The following is a 22,041-nucleotide window of genomic DNA, read 5'->3' as shown; positions in this document are numbered from 1 at the left end:
ATTCTGGCTCGAAGAAATAAGCAGTTTGGTTGCACCGCTGAAAATGGTAGATGCAGCGAAGATGCAGGCTGGTTCCTACGCCAATGGCGACGCGAGGAGGCACGAAGCACGAAAAAGAGTTGCCATCGGCGAACACTTTCCAGTGCGAGTTCCACGACCGCGTTTCGGGACAACAGCAGGCCGGTACCATGAGGCCCCGTCCTTGGTCCGTGTCAGTGGCATATACCATAGAGGCGTCCAAGACTCCAAGGTCGACTCGAGCGTTGCTCGAGCGTCGACGGGATCATCCGACTACCTACGAAACTTGCCGAACGCTTTCCTTCCCTTCTTCTTCGTCTTCTTCTCCGGTTTTCTTTTTCCCTCCCCTCCTAGCCGGAATGAGTCCGATCAGCGCCCCGAACCGAACCAGTGTGTCATCCTATACCCGTGAGCTTATGCCACGTCGTTTTGTCTCTGCAAGATCCATCTTACTTTCCTCCTTACTCTGCAAACACTATTTTTTGTATGTTCTTATTTTTTACGATTATGGTCTAAGGAGACAATACTCTCAGACGTGTCGCGAGAGTGGAAACTCTGGTCATGATCGTCGTCTTTTGGAATAGACACATTGGAAAATGTTTACTATATTATCATAATTTCTTGGAAGCTTCGAAATCATATTTTGATTGATTTGAAAATTCCTGATCTGGATTTTTCTATCATCAACAAATTTTATCAATACTTTCATTGCTTAATCTTGTTACTAAAAGTTTCAAAACTGCATTTTTTTTTTTAGTATAACTTCCATAAATTAATTTAGTTCTATTTTTAGAACTTATTTATAACCACACATATTTTCTATGATCTATATCTTATACATAATTCCATACATTCATTCTTCGAATCTCTCTTTACAATACCATCACTATTGTAGTATAGAAAACGTATGCTTATCTCTCAGCCCTAATAAAGAACACATCGATACGCGTGCTGTATTAGAAAGCAGGGCGAGCGATATAATAAAAATCATAAATCAAGCCGAACGTTTTGATCGGACTAGATCCGGTGGAAGTACCACGAAGGTTCCGGTATACGAGAATGTATATGGCTGTTACGTGTTCGAAAGTCCAAATGTGGGAAGTGGGCTTGGCAACGCTACCTGCATCAGCAAGCATACATACATACATACATATACAGATTACAAGAAGTGACACGGTGTGACATCCGGTCATTCGTCGTTCCGCATAACGGACCCGACATCCGAATGGTTACAAGTTCCTCGGAAGAATCGCAAGCATTGGTAAGAGAGCCACGTACAAGCGAGTACTCGTAGCACCTCGTAAAGCACAGCCACTTATAGTTATACAATAATAAGAATCTTCCAACGACGACGATAAACTAATTTACAAGAGAGAGAGAGAGAGAGAACGTCGCGTTTATTACGGAATATTCGAGCGACTATTATCTTCCTGTTGCGATAAATTAAAGAGGAAAATAGCCAATTGGACGATGATATTATCGACGAGTATAAATAGGAGGGGGAGGGGGGAAAGTTTAAGGCAGCTCTCGTTTGTGGGCTGCTGACCGTAGAGCGGCGGCCGGCAGAAGAGAACGTTTCCTTTGAAAGCACCCTCCGACGACTACCGCAAATGGCAAGGATGCGCGATCGACGTGTCGCTATATATAAATAGCCCTACCTATACTGACAAGGACGATGTCTCGGAACCGTTCTTGAATTCCTGCGTAAATAAATGTACGTCCCGTAGTAATGGCTGATGGTGGTGTGCTGCCGAGGCTGCGAGCGAGAGATATCTGGACGAGCCTGTGCTCGCGCGACTGCGAGTAAATTTATCCCCGACCCAACAGGCCCCGTGGTAATGCCCTACTAAGAACTCGTAAGAATTTCGCAAAAAGCTGCTCACTTATACCTATATATGCTCGATACTAATCGATCACTCGAAAAATAAGCTTCTTTCGTCGGATCCAAACTCAAGTTTCGCTGTGTGATTGTAAATCGAGTGATTGTCATTTTTTGTGGTGGTTTTGCAAGGGAATTTATGTGTGTGTGTGTGTGTAGAGAGGATAGATGCAAAGCTTTATAATATTAATTTGAATTAGCGATTCGATATACCAGCCAGTGTATTGCGGTTTCGTGTGAACGTGACCTTATATATATATGTATATATAAGTGTATAGTGCGGTCGGCGCACGCAGCACGCATTCGCAGGTGTCCTGACACTGATCGTGAATCGAAAGACGAAAAGTGCCACAGTAGAGTCAGTAGAGTGGCTAGTGCGATACAGTCAGCGTGTGTTTTAGTGCTTGCGAGAAGGAACTGCATGGCAGAGTCAGAGTCCAGAGGAGGAGACGCTTGAGTGTCGTTCACGTGTATACCTTGGTAAGTAGCTGCTCGATGGAGTCTGGGTCCTCGCGAGTCTGGCTGGACCCTTAAATTTCCATACCACTATTGTCACAGCAGGAATATATGTTTCAAATATATACACACACACACACACAGGTATACATTTCTTGGAAAATCACTCTGCATTCTCTGTCATAACAAGATTTAGAATAAACGCATCGAAAGTCCTGATGAGTCTGGCTGAACCCTTAAATCTCCATACCACTACTGTCACGTCAAGAATATATATTGTACACACACATGTAGATGTTTCTTGGAAAATCACTCTGCATTCTCTGTCATACCAAATAAATGCATCAAATATCCTGACGAGTCTGGCTGGACCCTTAAATCTCCATACCACCATTGTCACAGAAAATATATATATATATATATATATATTACACACACACATGTACACATTTCTTAGAAAACCTCTCTTTATTCTCTCTCATACCTTGGATAAAAAGCATTAAATTTGTATTTTCTATTATTATCCAAGTCACTCGGCTATAATATTACAATAATAGAATAAGAAGAGAAATCTAATAGTATCGAGCTGCACGTTATAAAGGACTATAATAATATTATAATAAGAAGAGAAATCCATAATGGCATTGAAATAGTTGGATGATCGCAGTTAAACATTCTCATCGCGTTGTCCGGTGCTTTTCCAACGTATTTCCCGGGAAAAACTTCAACTTCCCGGCAATTTCCACGGGAACAACATTTAACTCTGGTTTCACGTCCTTCGCACGTTCCTCATTGTTCTTGCGGAGGTTTTCTTTGGGCATTCTTCTCGTAACCCCGTTCCCACTCGCACGCTCTCATTTTTCTCGCAATATTTAGCATTCGCAAGCAAATGCAGGTATATATCGATCAGCGTCGTGGAGGTACGCGGCGTTGCGGCGGTGTCCCATTGCAGAAACTCTCTGGTCTTCCGCGGCGAAAGAGGGAAATTATTGTCCAGCTGTTATAAGTCGCGGCATTAACGTTTTTCAATTCATTCATTACAGTTTAGTTAGCTATTTTACGATTATGCGTGCGTGCCGCGAATTTGCATCGAATTGGCGAGGGCTCTTTCAAAGCTTTCGGCGAAGCAGCCGCGCGCTTATGGTCGTCGCTTGATACGCCGGCAAAATTTAGAGTTGCGCGTTAAGATAAAGTAAAATCGTGGTAATAATTCGTGTGTAATGCGCAAAGAGCCTCGTCAAGATCGCTTGGCGCGATTCACCTTCGGCTTCGGAGCTGGAGAAAGAGAAAGAGAATGATGAGGAAAAGAAATAAGAGGAGGAACGATAATCGTATATATATATATAGTACACAAACCACCACTTTACACTATTCTCTTGCAGCGTTGAGATATAAACGCGTGTGCCGTGCGTCCCGTTAAAGGACTCGAAGCAGCTGATCCAAAGCAAATTTCCCTTGCGACTTTGACGCGTTACAACAGCGTAATGCAAACATATGGACACTTTCAATTACAAAGATATTATGATAGAAATAATCAAAGGAGTATATTCTATAAAAAGATTAGTATTACAGCCATTACTATATACGTTTATCTAATAAAAAAACTTGTTTATGTTTTATCGCAATTTTCATTACACGAATGAACTATTGATTTTATTTTAAATCATACACCAAATTGTTATATCAAATATATATATATATACCTTTTATGGTCGAAGAAGCATTATACAGATTCAGCGAGTCTGCGTCGCGATTAATGATTAAAATCGACATGATCGCGATAGTTTTGTAGGGTATATAGGAGGTAGGAAGAAAAACGATGGGAATGCGAGTGGGGACAAGAATCCCGTCGAACCGCGCCGTTTCGCCGATAAGAAATAATTGTTCGGACTATTAATTAAAAGTAACAGGAGTCGAGCGAATAAGAACGAAGTGAGGCGCTCTCGCTGCTGGCGCAAGTCATTCCTAGACCGTTTCCTGCCCCTCGAGCTGACGAATTAATTGTGACTCGTGACGCGTATGCTCGACCGTCCGCGTTCTGTGCTATATATCCTCTGATGCACCGCGTCTTTCCGAGCAACCCGCGACACGGAGCGCACCTATATACCTATGTAACGCGCGCGTATTCGCACACGAATTACCGTCACGATGCGAAACCCTCCACTTTTTTGCGATTGTAATTCGTTTGCTAGTGCGGCGGGGCGAGGTGCTGCTACCGGCGGTGGCGGTCTTGGAAAAACTTTAGACGTCTGTAATTAAGATTGCCGAGAGACTCGCAGGGGACACTTGGGTCGATGTACGCTGTACTATTGGATGTTAAAAATCCCCCCCCCCCTTTTCTTATTCTCAGTTTTCTCGTTTTTATATATATCTGTATATTTTATAATATTAATTCACTTCCTATAACGAAAAGTGTGGTGGTGGTAGTCTTGAACAAATTTTACACATTTTTAATTAAGATTGCCGAGAGACTCGCAGGGGACACTTGGGTCGATGTAATAAGCTGTACTATTGGATGTTAAAAATCCCCCCCCCCCCTTTTCTTATTCTCAAAGTTTTCTCGTTTATATATATATATATATATATATATGTGTGTATTTTATAATATTAATTCACTTCCTATAACGAAAAGTGTGGTGGTGGTAGTCTTGAACAAATTTTACATGTTTTTAATTATGATTGCCAAAAGACTCGCAATATACACGAGTCGATATAGAACGTTCTAAATCCCCCCCCCCCTCCTTCTCGTTCATAAAGTGTCCTCGTTTTTATCTACACACTTGTACACAAAAACTAAATACACATTTATATATATATATATGCTTTATTATTCGCGCGTGGTTGCAAAAGAGCAAAGTTTTTCACCTTTTTTGCCAAGCATATCCTCGCGCAGAAACACCTGGGCAAAGAAACAGGCAGCAGTGTTTTTTCCGCCGAGTCTCCTCTCCTCCGCGCTTTTTTCCCCGGCACGCACACTCTGGCCGCTTCCATAGGGGCAATATTGCTGGCTGGCAAGAAAGATTGAAAAAAAAGATGCGGTTTATTGTTGAAGGGCGTCGGCATCCTGGCTGGGCCATGAACGCTCGGCATCGACTGTATACTTATGAGTCGTATAGGCGAGTGCATAAAATTCGAGGTACCGTAACGACGTTTAAGTACGTGCAGAAAAGTCATAATTTTTGGCAGCTGCGTCTCGCTATGCGTGCGAGAGCCAAGCGAGCTTTTTTCTCGCTAGAACAATTAGGGATGTTTCCGAACTATAAACATTTGGCATCGGTTCGCCGTTATTCAATGGCGAACGGCCGTTAGGAGACGGACGATGAAATCGATCAGCTGGAGGATCTAGCATCATCGACACAAAAGCCTCTATCGTCCACCTCCGGAGAGAACGATTATTCATTTTTACGATTACGAGCTGTCCGCGTCCGTGAGAAGTCCTGCGGGATGCGAGATTCTACTCGCCACCTATTATTCTTTTTTCTACACTATATATATATATATATATATATATAGTATACTAGTCGTAGCAGTACACAGTACACGCGAAACGTTTTTAGGGATCGTGTCCAAGAACCATCTCATTTATCTCCTCAAATACTTTCCTCCTTTCCATATGGATTGCCCTTTCACAATGTTTTATTAGGGTACCTCCTTCGTTCCTCCACTCTGGTCGAATTAACAAAGGAGCTTTTTTTATCAATCTTAATGACGCGACGTGCTTTTTTTTTATTGCCTTTGGCAGTTGTTAAGGATTTGAAACATGGGAGAGGTCCATTGAGAGTCAATCTGCCGCGAGAGAAGATACATCTTGATGGATAGTAGTGGGCCCAGACCGCAAATCGCAAATGCCGAGGGACGACAACGACCGCTAACTAAATCTACGATCAGCTCTCATCCGCGAAGGACCTTGGCATCGTAAGATGCGCTATATCTTACGCTTGGCGGTGGAGGAAGACGAGGCATCAAGCGAATTGGATCCAGAGCGTTTCTTTCGTCTTATTGTTATTCGAGTTGCTAAACTTCGATCGAACTATATATATGTGTGTGAAAAATATACTGCTGGGACAAGCATGTCCTTGCTTTATATTTAGATTCGTGGTGCTTCTTCCCTCGCGTAAAATATATATTAAATATATACGTCGAAGAGTACGAAGAATTCGTCTGACTAGTTCCAAATTACAATCAGACTCATCGAGAAATATATTGATGTGTACGTGTGTGGTTTCTCACGAGACGGCAAGGAATTTAAGTTACGATAAGACCGGAAGTATAGTGGCAGTGATCGCGATTCGACAAGATGCGTTTGGATAAGGAAAATAGAAGGGGGGGGGGGGCAGGGATAAAAAGAAGAGAAGAAGTCTAATTGTAGCGAATGGTATTTGTGGTGGATGGAAAGCGAGAGAATGGTTGTGAGGCAGTTCTGATCAGTTCTAAAGGAAAGAAGAGGAAACGCGTGACAAAGCAAGCAAGGAGCATCGAGGCCGATCGGCCGACGATCGAGAGAGGCCTCTTAATTGGCCGATCAAGGCATCAGGAACTTCCTTGTTTTTTTTCCGAACCTCTCGTGGATTCCCTGCGATCGACGGAGCGGCCTCAATTGGGCCGAGATGAGGATCGTCCCCTCGGTCCATGTCAGCCTCGTTAAGTAGCGTCGCCACACGTGATTTTACAGCTGCTACCAAGGCGATGGACGAGACTCCCCCCCCCCCCCCCTCCTATTTCACTGTATGTATATACGTACCCTGAAAAACATTAACCCTCTCGACAACCACCACCTTTATTATATACATATAAGCATGCAGTTACCACCTTCGACGAAAATCATCAAAGAACCTTGTTGATACAGTGTGTGCAATTAATTCCTCGTGATTGAGCCTATTTAACAGAGAATTTCGCAAATCTTTCTCACATTCCACGTGAATCAGATCTCTCTTGCAAAATCTACGAAATACGCGCTGCTGCTACCAAATCACTTGGATTTTTCTCTTCTGGGTAAAATATTGCATTCGCCAGTAAGCTGATTCGTGGAATTGCTTGATTGACGTGCAATAAACTTTATCGTGGATATATATATATATATATATATATATATACAGAGAACAGTGTAGATAATGTTACTATGGCGCAATATCTATTCTCTGGAATTTTCCCGCAAATCACGCTGATTCTGCCGGCAGAAAAAAGTTTGAAGAATAAAGTCCTATTAAGACTCTGTACGTACGAAATGGTAGATCGGTTGGTAGCGAAATCGAGGGTTGCGTTCCGTGATCGTTTCGGTAGCTCATTTGTTGACTTTTCCATTATTAACGCACAGTAGGCATCGTATTAGCTTTTTGTACTTAGTATAAAAAAAAAATTGAAGAATAAAATCTTATTAAGTCTCTGTATATACAATGTTGCAAATCGGTTGGTAGCGAAATCGGTGCTTTCGCTCGATGATCATTGGAGTGTCCCATTTGTTGATACTTTTATTATTAACGTTCAGCATAGGCTTCATAGCAAGTTGCAGTTGAAATAACAAAAAATTGAAAACATAAAATCTTATTAAGCCTCTGTATATACAGTGTTGCAAATCAATTGGTAGCGAAATCGGTGCTTTCGTTCAATGATCGTTCAAATCTCCCATCTGTCGATACTTTCATTGTTAGGCTTCAATAAACCTCGCAGCAAGTAGCAATTAAAATAAAAAAAAATGAATCAATAAAATCTTATCAAGCCTCTTTATATGCATAAGATTGCTAATCGTTTGGTAGGAAAATCGGTGCCCTCGTTCGATGATCATTCGAGTGGCTCATTTGTTGATGCGTCCGTTGTTAGCGCGCAGTAGGCCTCGTAGCAAGCTGTAATTAGGATAATGATGAAGAGATCGCAGCTGGAGAATCGGACCGATTTCATAATGAGGCAGTGATTCGTTTGTGCTTTCTCGTTAGTCTGGAAAGTCGGTCATTTTCATTCTCATTGAAAGATCGCTGCTGGCGTGGCGAATAATGTCAAGGGAATGAGCTACGGCCTGCAACTGGGAGAGATTGAATGAAAATTGTAAGGTCCCAGCGTAAGTTGTTGGCAGGAGTAGACATTAGGACTGCTGTGTTCCTTTTCATTGGGATGCGAGCAGCATTAACATTAATAATCCATTAGGACGTAAGCGGCAGAGTCATGCATGCAGAAGCCAGTCGATTACTCTATTGGTACGTTATTAACTCGGACCACCGGAGAATTAAATTTATATTACGTACACCTATTTCCCCGATATGCCATTGCGTTCGATCAATACAACCGTTGCGTGTCCCGTTCCATTTAAACTTTCATTACGCGAATCATTGCTCCGCGCAATGTTGCTGCGACCAACCCTGAAGAGGCGTGTCGAAGAATGCACTTCTGTCGGACCAACTTTAGAGCCCGCGACTATATATATACCGCAAGAACGAGGCTTCTTCTTGTACGTCACAACGATAGTCCGGCCACGCGCTCTTTTTCTTCAGCACGCGTTGCCGAAGAGAACAAACCGCGATGAAGAAGCCTCGAGGATTCGTCGCAAGAATTTGTCTCTTTGCTTTTCTTCCTCTCTTCAGCTTCGTCCGTACCTACTTGCTGTCGTTCTTCAGCATTGGCCACTTCTAAGAAGATTCTATTTACTTTCGATCATTGGACCGAGACTGTCCGTTCGACTCTCGCTCGTTCTCAATTGCTGCACCGTTTAAGCCTCTACTCGAGAGGAACGGCTCGGGGACTCATCGGGGGATGGGTCTGCCGTTCGTCGAGTCTTCTGGTCCGGTCTTCATGGGTCCGACGCTCCGGGACCGCCGCGCCCCTTCTTCTTGTCACACATTAAGAGCCAGCCCCGCCGGATCTCATTCTTGCGGAAAATATCCTGACCGCTCTTCTTTCTTCCTGTACTTTTTCCCCCCTAATTCCCCTCGACCACAAATCAAAGTCTCAATCGCAGTCTTCGACCTATCGCGTATTTTTAATTGCGAGCATTTTATGATCCGAGTGTTTTCATCATTCGCGCTTTTCTAATTGGTGGAATATATGTATATAGAGTTTTCCACGGATTTCTTTCCGTCGCTCGAAAATTCACGGGATGAGCTATACTTTTTCTTCCCTAATTTTTCTTGACCACAATTCAAAGTCTCAATCGCAGTCTTCGACCTATCGCGTATTTATAATTGCACGAGCAATTTATGATCCGAGGCATTTTCCTCGTTCGCAGTTTTCTAATCAGCGGAATATATATAGAGTTTTCGACGGAATTTCTTTTCCGTCGCTGGAAAATCCACGGGATGATTATGCCGAAGCTCCGGAAGATTCGCCACGTTAATTAGCGAACTCGGGCGAACATCGCTCGCTCTTCTGGGATCTTAATTGCGTCCTGAGCAGCTTCGAAGGCACGATTTATCGCGAGACATCGGCTCTCGAGGAAGCAACCATCGAGAAAGCTCCGTTTATGCAACGTCATCCTGCAATGGAATAAAATTTAGCTTACCTGTACACATCGATTTACAATTTCGCTTCAAATTAAATATTTTGCCGTATTAAATTCGATTGATGGAGATTCATTCGCTTTTTCTGGTTTTGTCATTACAAACCAGTTTTTTCTTTTTCACGAGAGAACAAGCTTCGTCTCAATGACTTATTATTATTTTATTCCCCGTCGTATCGCCTTGTCATTCTTGATCGTGCACATATATTTTAACAAGAGCTTCTCGTTTTTCGCGAGTAAACGACTCAGGAATCACTCTCCTTGGTAATTACACAATGTAACCAGCTCTCTTTTAAGTGGAACGATCAATCGTCCAGAGTCCTCTAATTATTTATTATGGTGTTACGGCCATCGAGTATCTCGATATTTTTTGAAGGAAACAGATTTCAGCCACACGTGAGCTGGTCCTTTAATTATCAACAATTGCCAATTGCCTTGTTTCGAGAACTGTCCAAGCTGATCCATTCATAATGCTAATATAATATTCTTTCAATCGAGGAGACATTTTAAATATATTTTTCCAACTAAAGTTTTTCAATTTGAGCTGACAATTAACCAAATAAAATATAATTAGCTCTCATTTAAGTGGAACGATCAATCGTCTAGAGTTCTCTAATTAATTATTATGAAATTATTGCATCTCGATATTTTTTAAACGAACCAGATTTGAATCGCACGCACGCTGGTCTTAAACCTTTAAGACCAAACAATTTTCCATTGAAATTTAACTTTTTTTGAAGAAATTAATTTTATGTACAAGGAACATTGTCTGAAAACTCGCTACCTTTACTACTTGCATATTTATCAACCACTCCCAGCCACAAAGGGTGAATCTGAAACACTTACGAGTTGTTTTGTTTCGCGATTTGCAAAGTTGAGATAAAAATATCCAGCAACATTAATATATAACATTCTTTCTCTCGAAGAAACACGAAGTATATTTTTCCAACCAATACGACACGTTTGTTTCATAACAGAATTTTCCGATCTCAACTGATAATTAGCCAAGCATCTATATAGTATAATAGCCTTGGGAGAGCACGCGTCTCCATTATAGACACAAGAAGGTTCATTGATAGCGTGTCTCGCAGTGATAATTATTATCAGCATGGAACAAATGGCAATAAATACCAAGTTTATAGAAACAGACTTGTGCTGGCTAACAATAATTATAAATACGAATCTACTCGTTTGCACTGTAATTGGCGTTACTTCAAACGTATAGCAACGATAATAATTAATAATTCTGTACGCTTAAAATAATATTTATAAGCTTTCCAGTTTCCATTTCGTAATTCACTCACTTTATATGTACAGGATTACGATCTAAAAATCTAGAATATTATACAGTATGAAATTTTTGAGACGACTGGCGTGTTATTATAGATATGGAAATTAAAAGATATATAATGATACATATATATATATATGTATGTATAATAGAAAGAAAGTAACGCGTTGCTAATTCGCTTTTACTTTCGTAGGACTCGATAGGCGCGGCACTCGGTGCTTTATCGTGTCGATTGGATCGGTTTATCCGCGAGTATCGTCTGGCTGACTAAAATGAAATGGAGGAAGCGATCGACTGGAAACGCGAGACTCGCGCGTCAAAATAATAAGTAACTCACGATTGGTGCACTGGTCAGAGCTAAACCGTTGGTCGGTGCAGCTCGGCATAGAAATATTGAAATAGAAAGCACGGCAATCCGTAACAGTCCAGCTTTTTTCCGCCTTTGCACAATGTAGCAAGCTTCATCGTGTATATATTTCCCCTGCTGCAGCATTAATTTCATTCTAATAGAGATAATTTCTCTTTGTTAAGCGTTATAACTCTAGCCTTCTCCATTACACTCTTTCACTGTGCAATTAATTGAACGAAAAATCCTAATCGTGAGTTCCGCCCTGCGGTAAAAGCAATTGTCTTTATGGCTGTGTGTGGATATAATACTCCTCTCTATATATATAATATATTTATATATATATATATATATAGTGCATGGAGACTAAGCATAATAAGAGAGAAAACGAGGAAACGATTCTCTCTGGTTAAGAGGGTGAGTAGTGTTGAGATTGACTCAGAGGCACGAGTAGACGAGGTGTCAGCTGCAGACTCCGCATGGTAGCAGCTTCGAGTGTGCATCTGGAAAACTTGGTTGCGCAATTGGAAAGGTTTTTAGTTTGTGTTTTCGATGATCTTACCGGTCAGTCGTAGCGCAAATATATCTTTGAAGCGTGTACACGATTTATATACGTAACGCTGTGTACTTGACAGAATCGAAGGAAGTAAAAGTTGGCTCTTCTCACTCGTCAGTGCAGAGTGAGTCAGTCAGTCAGCGAGGCATGCAGGCGCAAGCCCCAGCGAGATTCACCGAGTCTCTCGGCACTATCACGATCCACCCGTTATGCAATATAATTTATTCACTATAATCGATTTACGAGGCTCGACTAAACTGAGCCAAGAAACTAACCAGATGCACACGACTGGCTCTCGTTCGAAAATATCACGTCTGCTTATCCAGGAAGCAAACGGGCCATTTTTACACCCGCGGTGCGATACGTATTCGAGGAATCAAAGAGTTTTGCATGGAGGCTCGAACGAAGCACGAGTAGAGCGTTTGCCAAGAAGAGAATAAAGCTGCGACTCCTCGATCGCTCGAAATTCCTCGAGGATCCAATATGTATATCGCTGAAGGGTTTGCGATAAATAGCAAATTCGAGTTTCTTTATTAGGAATCTCAAGAAAAACTCGACGAGTTGGCCTTAGCGTTGTTCCCAAGAGCATCGGGATTTCTTGCGAAAGAGAACGCTCGGTGAGATTATTTTCCCCATAAACGAATTTGCGAGAGGAGATGTCGGCACGGAGACCACGCATGCGCGTGTATATATACGCCATACGACACAATCGACTTTTTCTGCTCGCGCATCGATGTCACTGGGACAGTCGTTCAGTTTCGAAAGCGCCGCAGTTTTACGAGGATACACGCGGTATAAATTAAAAGTCCTGTATAATATATTTTTGGAGGAAAAATCTTCGCGAGGATCTCGCATTTCTCCTGCGCATTGATATACGTAATCATCGTGCAATAAGAGACGTATAAAAATATCCAGCCGTTTAATGGAAAGTGCTTTCCTATTACGGAGTCTTATCTATATAAGCATGGCATAGAGAGGAAACTTAATACTTGGATCGGTTAAATTAGTAGCGGGCGATTCTCGAACGTGCTCACATTTGACCTTTCAATTAACGCCAATGACTATAATAGCAATAATTTCTTCGAAACATACTTAATTTCACTCGGAGCTTCGCGACCAGCGGAACGCATTGCTTACGACGCGAGGCCCTGCGAGCTTCTCGTCCTCTAGGAAATATCATATATATATATATATATATATATATATATATATGAAGGGAATAGCAATGAGACGAGTGCAATTTTTTGCTTATTCTTAGCAGGAGGAGCTGCAAAACGTCATGGTTGGAGATGTTAAAAACAGAAGGGGGAGGGTAAGAGGAGGGGGGAGGAGAAGATGCTCGCTTTCAAGCCGAGCGTGCGCGGTGCGGCTCGCATTGGGATGGACAACGCGCGACCACTTTTTAAACAAGCGCTGCACCTGCCAATTAGCAATTATTGAGACGTCTCGGACATTACCGCGGAATTTCGAGGAAGAAAAACTTGCATCCCACAATGGACCTCGCGTATCTGAAAGCTTCAGTCGTTTGCTCTTTTGTAGCACCGAATTCTTTCCTAATGCTTTTATTCCTACCGAAAAATATAATTCGTGAAATGTTCTGTTGATTCGCGTTGTCCTTAAACTCGAAGTTTGTGTAAATGTTACAGTTGCTTGGTGATTTATAAAGTGAGATGAAAAAGGACGTGGAGTGACAATTATATACTTGTATCACTCAAGGGTCTCTACATTTTTTAAAAACTTCCATTGTTTGCTATTTTGTACTATTCACCATTTTGTTATTCCTATCAAAAAATAATTAATAAATTTTCTACTTTTCGTGGCAATATTTTTATATTCGAGCAACAAAAATCTCACGTATATATAAACTATTTTTTAAGTTAAAAAAAAAGAACACGAAAGGACAATTACTCTCCTCCCTTAACGATAACTCTGCATATCCAAACCCATCGACAGTTTACTCTATCCAACCAGCGAACTCCCCACAACTATATATTATTCCTACCGAAAAATGAGCCACGAATATCTCGCTCCTTCTGGTTACGCTGTATTATTAGCTCGGAGGAAGGTAAATTCTATATAGTTGCTTATATAGCGGTGATTCGAGGTGAAAGGTAAAAGGGCAGTCAAGCGGCAATTGTCGGTACCGGATGCGTGTGCGAGACCCTGTTATTATCGATACTCGTCAATCTTGACGACGATATCTCGCCGCCTACGAGTATGAGTAGACGGTGTTGCAATTGGGCTTCTCCCTCTCTCTCTCTCTCTCTCTCTATATATCTGGTCCTTTTGTTAAGCGGGTAGTTTGACTTCTCCGTCTAGCTGCTTGCCGCGCTGATTTATCGACGTGCCGTCGAATTATATGCCGTAGCAGCAACGGACCGGGCATAACGCGACTTGCTTTCACCGAGACGCGCGCCTTTTGTTTTCACCTCCACCTTAACCAACCGAGTTTCAACACCAGATCTCTTGTCTCCTAATCAAAAGATATGTATGTGAGTATATATATATATAATACGCACACTCGCGTAGGTATGCTATTAGCCCACACGAAAAATGCGCTTTCTAAAGTTTATAACGCGACTGATAAGTTCGTGGAACAATCGGGAGAAAAGTTCTCGACGATCCGATCGGGTCTGCCAGTCTCTGTGTGTATATATATATATATATATAGCTGATTTATACCGGTGAATCCGTTGTCACCGAGCGCCAAGATCACATCGGACCCCGAGATATCTCTGGCTTGAAATTTTCGACCACCCTGTTAGACCTCGTCAACGCCAATATTTCTTCTCCTTTTCTCTTTAATCCTTCAGCCTTTCTTCCATGGTCATCCCGAACATCGAACACTATTAAACTTACCTATGATTGATTAGAATTAGTATACCGCTGCTAACTTGATTTATCTCAATAGGGATGATATATTACTCAGCCTCGAGTAATTTATCTTACCTTCCATGCCTTATCGAATCTCATTCTCCCTTTTCTTCAACGTGCCACTATATCTGCCTCGAATCAATTTTTAATTGCAACCTGCACGAGTTTCATCAACAAAGAATTCTCCAACGATAGAAATGTTACTCCGGGATAGATCGGTTCTGCGAGGTGAGAGAATAATAACGTGACGCATCGTTAACGGTCGACCATTTTAGTTTGTCGACGTGTTTTAAGGTGATATATATGTGTGTATATATAGAGTGTACGCATTTGACGCGTGCATTGTCTCACGACGACGGGACCAACCAAAGTAGAGCGCAACTTTCCTGCGCAGAGTGATTCAATCTTATACCGCGTGTACATACCAGGAACGTTGCAGCGAGCTACTGACCGGTGTACCTCGCGGAATTTCACGGTACTGCTGCAGTACCAATTTGCAAATATCAATAAACGTCTTATTACTGAAATTGCAACGATCGTGCACGATGAATCCAAGGACTCGAGAGATCTCTTCGATACTTCCCCCTTGCGAACGGATAATTGCTTAATTATATGCAGCAACGATCATTTTCGATACACCACGGTGATTCAGTTTCCAAGAGATTCCAAGTGGTTTACGTGGAACCAGCCAAGATCGCAGAAACAAAGAAATGCATTCTAGGCCACAGTGAGCAACTCCGCAATGCGTAATTTTTGCGAATTAGCTCGAGTGATTGGTTTGCGTAATTATAAGAGAGAGAAGTGGAGCTACTTTTAAGATAGGACGTAGGCTCTCTCGTGTATTCGGAGCGCGCGTTTGAATCACGCGTGTGTTTGTGTGCATGTACGACTTCCTAGAGGCGCGCCTGTCACGAAGCCCCGGGTCATTGGTGGTCACCTCGTTCTTATCCGTGACTGTCCGCGCGCGAGTCATCTCGAGACTCGCATGCACGGAGCATACTGGCTGATGCTTCGCAACGCCTTCGTTTCTTCACCTTTTACACCTCCTCCTCCCATGCACTTCCTGCTCCCCCTCCTCGGGAGAACCTGACGAATCAGTTTTTTCCACCGCCATTGTCCTCGCATCCACTTGGCTCGATCCATATATTTGCATGAGCCTCCACGCGGTAGCGGAACTTCCGACAAAACGCGCTCTAATCGACAAGCTTTAATCATCCACCTTGCCGTTCCCTGCCAAGCTATAATAAGCCCGATGAGTTTTATCGAGAGGTCGTTCGCTGGAAAATATGCCCTACCGAACAGGAAAAGCGATTAATTCTCGGATTTGAACGTAATGATTTTATAATGGCACGCTTCCAGGGAGGTCCGCCGCGCTGCGGCGGATAGAAGCCGTTCAACGGAAGTCTTCTTCGCTCGATTCTTTCATTTATATATATATATATATATATATGTCAACAGTCATCCTTTTAATTGTTTTCTCCATTATTCATGTATTCAGCGACGATTATTCAAATTCTGTTACTTCTTCGTGCTTGCAGATGGATCTTTGGACGACACTGGTAGCAAGAGGAGTCGTCAGGGCACTGAATAAGAAAGGATAAGGGTAGGCCGCTATGGCCGCAACGGACGGGCAGATCGTGGTCGCCGCGGCCCGTTGGGCCGAGGAACCAACCTACCTGCGGGAGTTCGTGACGAAGCACCGGTTACCAGCGGTGATCAAGATCACGAAGGGCCAGTACGGAGGGCTGGGGGTACCAACGCTACCAGCACCGGGTCTCCAAAGCACGGCCTTGCTGATATCAGCCGGACGTAGACGCAAAATCGTGGCCCAAGCCGTGAAGATCAAGGAGGGACGTCGAGTGGTCGGAATTGGAGCACGATTGGCCATTCCGGATTCGTACGGTGGCTATTTCGAGATTTTGAGCGAGGAGGGTCGAGCGGTGAGGGGCATCGAGTCCGTTGGCGAACTCTCCCGAAGATGCCCCGACGAGGGAGCCCTGGTGCGCGAGTCGCTCAGGGGCATCTCGTGCAAGGTCGACGATGAGTCGGGGATCGTGGTACCGGAAGGTAGCAGAACTCTGGCCTCCGGAGAGACGATAGTGCCAGCCGGGGAGGTCTCCCTGCCAGGACGAGGGCGCTTCCTGCGTTGCGTGGACTCTCGTGGCGAGAGCGTCCTCCTCTCGATGGAGCAACGGGGACGCTTCAGCGCCCTGGCTCGCGAGGACAACATCAGTGGGGTCCACACGGCGAAGGCCTTGCTCAGCAAACGGCTGCCGTTGACCGTTAGATTGGTCCACGGACAGCCGCCGAGGGGACTAAAGTCCTCCTCGCAATTTGTACCGGAACTCAGATTACTCTCGACCTTCGAGGAGGAGCACGTGTTCGCCCTGCCTCTGCAGCGGGAGGGACCAGTCGTCGCGTTACCCCTAGCCGCACCTCTGAAACTCGTTAAGGCCAGGAACGAGGAGTCACTGCAGTCGATGCCGGAGTTCACGAGGCTCGTTGAACGAGCCTCGCGTCTCGTGGCCGACGTGGCGGACAGGGCACATGTCCTGGACGGCAGGTTGGGCGAGAGTAAAGCATCCTCGACGCGTCACAGCAGAAGCGCCGGGGCCGCGGGATTCCTCAGGAGGTCCTCGGCCAGCTCCGACCAGAGCGCGGTACCGGTACCTCCACCCACCTGTGGATACCATCGGAACGGAGCGACGTCCCATCATCATCATCATCGTCATCACTATCACCATGGTAGCAACCATCATCAGGCCTACCGGGACGAGAATCGTGTCCCTCCATCGGCATACACGGAAGAGTACGACGAGATCGATCAGATCTACGATTACGTTCGAGGATTCGCACCGTTGCCCAGGAGCGCCAGGTCCCCCTACGAGGCTCCTGGACTCTCTCAGCTAACCGGAACTCAGGTCTCTCTTATTCTTCGGGCGAGTAGAATTCTTTTTCAGCACAGAGATGCTTCATTAAAGAGTTTCTTCCTTGCTTTCACAGGCTCAGTCGGCAAGCCCACCGTTGACCCCGGTCACGGTGACCATTGCATCCCCCCTGCTGGACGACAGACCGGAACCACCGCCCATCGAGACCATACCGACCAAGAAGATACAGGCGGAGAAGAGAACGAGACGCGCGGTCAAGGAAACAACACCGGCCCTGAAAATTGATAAGCCGCCGTTGGCTAAATTGTACGTTAAGAACAGTGGTACCCAGCGGGGCCGGCCCCTCCTCAGGCAGAAGAGCGCCTCGCCCTTGAAGGAGGCCCCGCCAACTTACAAAGGTGGTTCGCCGCTCTTCAACATCAGATACAAGAGTTTGACGAATCTTCAGCAGGCTATGGAACTCGATGGTACTTTGGACTCCAGTCATTCCGGGGGCCGCACTTCCGGTGATTCTGGCGCCGGTGCTAAGCTGCCTGAGAAGAGGTAGTACAGTCTATTTTCCTATCGCGTTAATTGTAATATTACATAACGCTTGTTATCCTAATAATCTCGTCGCGATTCTCGCAGATCGCGCCGTTTAAGTAGACCACGCTCGCTCACCAATTTAGTCTGGGAACTTCGGGCCGGAAGTGGCCTCGGTTGCACGAGACCGGAAACGCCGCCACCAGCCACGGCTGCACCGCTACCATCCGCAAAGTGTGGACCACGTTTAGCCGTCACTGTGGTACCACCTCGGCGTGTCGGCACCCTCTACCTCTAGCTCGTTCGTCGTAAGTATTCTCTCTTCTCCAATCAAATTCATAACCATGTGTTTTTCCATTGATCTTTTACAGCTGATCTCTCCCATGCCCGTCGATATTTAATCCACATGGTCAAACCAGTTTCGACCTGCTTCACGGGATTAACGTAGCTCTCGATCACTCTGGCCGATTCCATACTTTTGCTCGTCATAAGCATCACTGTGAAAAATATCTGTCCATTTGCATTAAAAACCAGACTATATAATCTCCTCGTATGATCATCCTCCGAGATCCTGGTCGCTCTATCAGATTTAAGAAAATTAGTAACACACGGCGAGTATGAATAATTTATTGATCCGTGAGATCCCGTGTTGAGTGGACGGAAAGAAGAAGGTAAAGGAGAGTGGGGGGGGGGGGGGGGGGGGGTTCTCTCGGCCGATTATGGCGAAAGATGGAGTGATAATTTTTCTGCAGCCTGGCGAAGAAAGATAGCGAGGGTTCGCGAGGGGTTAAATTAGCATGGTCCAGCTGGTAACGCCTTGAGGTGCGCAACGTCATCTTCACCATTGCCGCGCGATCTATAATAAGCCTGCTGGTTGTTCGAAGCTGCTGAACCAGTGGAATTAAGCAAAATAAGTCCAATGCCAGGTTACTCACTCTCTCTCTACATTTTTGAAGTCTCTTCGAGCACGCTATACAAAGTATATATAGCTATACCGATCACCTTATTAAGCTTACAAACAAGTTATACTGCTGCATATCTAAACAAGGTCGACCCTGCCCGATCTGACAAATTGATCCGCCATTTTTGCAGAATGGTATTGTCGAGAGGGGCGCATGGAATTCTTTGTTACGCGTGTGTCTCGACGCACTATAAACGCGATCTGGCAAATTACGAGGCAGCAGCGTCGTAACCGCCCTTCGCCACTAATTAATTACATGGTTCGGTGAGAGTACGCGTCCTTGACAGTGGTTTCCCAAGGGACCGGGAACGAGGCGAGTTATTCGCTGGCCGGCCACAAATGGAAAGCGACTTTTACGATTGCCGTTATCGATCCTCGCCGTGGCAACTTGCGTATATCTGGCAATTAGCCGTGCTAAGGACGTTCCCGATTATCATGCAGAAAATTACCGGTTATCTCTGCTGCGAGTGTCGGAATCGTCCTCGAGGGATGATTAATATCTAGAGCCATGCAACTTTCTCGGTAGAGCTGTATTAGTGTTCTTGTAAATAATGCAAATAGAATAGCTTTTATGCCTCGCATTAACCGTCGATAGCTCAAACGCTCGAGAAACGAGAGTATATGTACCTTACATGTTTCATGTTCTACTCGAGTTAATATTGCTTGTGTCTGAATAGGGACCACGTGAACTGCTACTTTTTTTTTTGGTTTACTCGCTCGGCTAACTAATAATAGTGTCATTGTAAATAATTCATATAGAACAGTTTTTATATCTCGCGTTAAGCGTCGATATACCTCAAACATTCCAGAATCAAGAATACACTGAGAAAAGAGAAATCATTTGTTTCAATTATTTTTTCTCACCTTAAGTATGTACCTTGCACACGTTTCTTCGTTTCACGTTCTACTCAATAAAATGTTATTCCTGATAGATACGGGACCACGTGACACGTTAATTTTTATACATCTCATCTCGCACGCAGTATACAATATTTATTATCGTCAAAAAGAAAGAAAAAGAGAGAATCGGTGTAAAGATGTATAGTATGCGGACGGTGTGTAAAAGAGAATGGAAAGTTAAGGGAAGGGGGTAAGGATGGGACGTAGGCAGACAATAGGACGCGGAGGCCACAGACAACGACGAGCTGCCGGTCTCTTCCAGCATTGCAATTTGCATGTAATGCGAATAGTAATCTGATAAATATGTATATGCTTTCGGGCATAGTATATATATATATGTATATATACATAGGAGTGAAAACGATGATGGGACCAACACGATACCGGATGCAATGATAGATGCGTTTCTCATTTTTCCAATTTATTATTTCATCGAGGTGCACAAGAGTCAATAGCGAGCTGCCATTAATCAACGGCCGAGTTGCGCTAATAATTCCAAAGCTGTGAAAAGATGAGAATACTATATTTCAAAGCTTTAATTATTTATTTAACGCGCGACATTACCCGTATACTCGCCGCACCTTCCCCTCATTTATCGAGTGGTAGTCTATTTTTGTATCGGTGCGTGTAATTTGTAATTGGTTTACAACTGTGTGTAAGTGTTTGGCACACACACATATATATATATATATATATCTACCTGGAAAAGAGTAAGAAAGAGAGAAGACGCAAGAGTGCCGGTGCGTGATTAATCGGTCCTCCGCGTGGATCATCCGCGGAATCTCCGCGCCACTACCTCCGTAGCCCGAGGCCAGCTATAAGAATCTCTTGGGAAATTGCAAAAAATAAAAGTACTACCACCCTCCTCCCACTTCAATAAGATTGCCTTCTCGAGGATTTATAAACGTTCTTTTGTCAAATGATTTCTATCTTTACTGTTTATTCTTAATCGAAGTTGAAGCTGCATGTTTACGTTTCTCACAGGCGAATTTCCTCGGATATCTCGAAATTGCTTCTCTTTCCTCGTTGTTCCTTCGACTTTGCCGTATGCGCAAAAGTATGCACGTGGTGTGGAAGAAGCTAGTGTTTCTGTGTGAGAGAGAGAGAGGGAGAGTTTTGTAGGTGGGCGGAGATGGGAGACCACAGAGACCAGTAGCTGAGTAGCTGGCTAGCCGCACGGCCGGTTGGTCGGCCTGTTGGACCGTGACGTGCTGCAACCACTACCACTTTATTATTACCAGTGCGCGCTTCGTACAAACTTCCTAAGCTCTCTTAGCAGCTCGCCGGACCCCATATGCATTATCGGAGAACGCTCGAGCAACCACCGTACCGTTCCTCATGCAGCCTTTATTACATTTTCACTGATGAAATCCTGCATATCTTTGCCCGCTATGCCCAGTACCTATCTATATATATATACGTTCAACAGCATCCCTTTGACCGCAAACTCCTTCGGTCTGCACAATTGATTTTCTTCTTCTCGCTTATTGCATTGTTATTATGCTGTACGCGTGAAGTAGAATCAATCAATATTCGGATGTATTGCTTTTATTTATAATTTACGTTTTTCTATACTTCAGTATATATATATATAGGTGTAGTATTTACCGCATCGTATCGCAATGCTTTCTCTGCCAAAGGTTGCTTTACACTAGTTTGAGAATTCTGTTCGTACAATTGAGATTTTCTTTCTCATTACATTATTATTATTATATTACGGATAAAAGAAAATTAGTGCACATATTCGGAAATATGCTCTTATCGGTAATTCAAAATTTTCTATACGCAAAGCACTTATCGCAATGCGTTTCTTGGCAAGGGCTGCGCGTCGGAGCGCAGCTAGAGGGACAGAGCGAGCGACACAGAG

The 22,041-nt window shown here is 43.9% G+C and overlaps 1 protein-coding gene across 4 annotated transcripts in view; it reads left to right on the top strand.

Moving 5' to 3' along the window:
* sano (serrano) overlaps nt 1–22,041 on the top strand; it is an 80,323-nt gene that overhangs the window by 43,298 nt on the left and 14,984 nt on the right. For 3 of the 4 annotated variants that reach the window (XM_066730215.1, XM_066730198.1, XM_066730207.1), the window contains exons 3-5: nt 16,442–17,824; nt 17,907–18,334; nt 18,419–18,621. In XM_066730215.1, coding sequence (XP_066586312.1) covers nt 16,517–17,824; nt 17,907–18,334; nt 18,419–18,611 — 1,929 coding nt within the window. In that variant the 5' untranslated portion in view covers nt 16,442–16,516 and the 3' untranslated portion in view covers nt 18,612–18,621. Of the gene's footprint in view, nt 1–16,441; nt 17,825–17,906; nt 18,335–18,418; nt 18,622–18,684; nt 18,729–22,041 lie in introns of those variants that run through there. The other variant, XM_066730224.1, reaches the window with a different exon arrangement.

Source organism: Prorops nasuta, unplaced genomic scaffold, assembly GCF_024137725.1.
Source record: "Prorops nasuta isolate Cenicafe-Biocafe unplaced genomic scaffold, Cenicafe_Pnas_1.2 PNAS00002, whole genome shotgun sequence".
Taxonomy (NCBI): Eukaryota; Metazoa; Arthropoda; class Insecta; order Hymenoptera; family Bethylidae; genus Prorops; species Prorops nasuta.
This window is presented reverse-complemented; position numbering and strand designations above follow the sequence as displayed.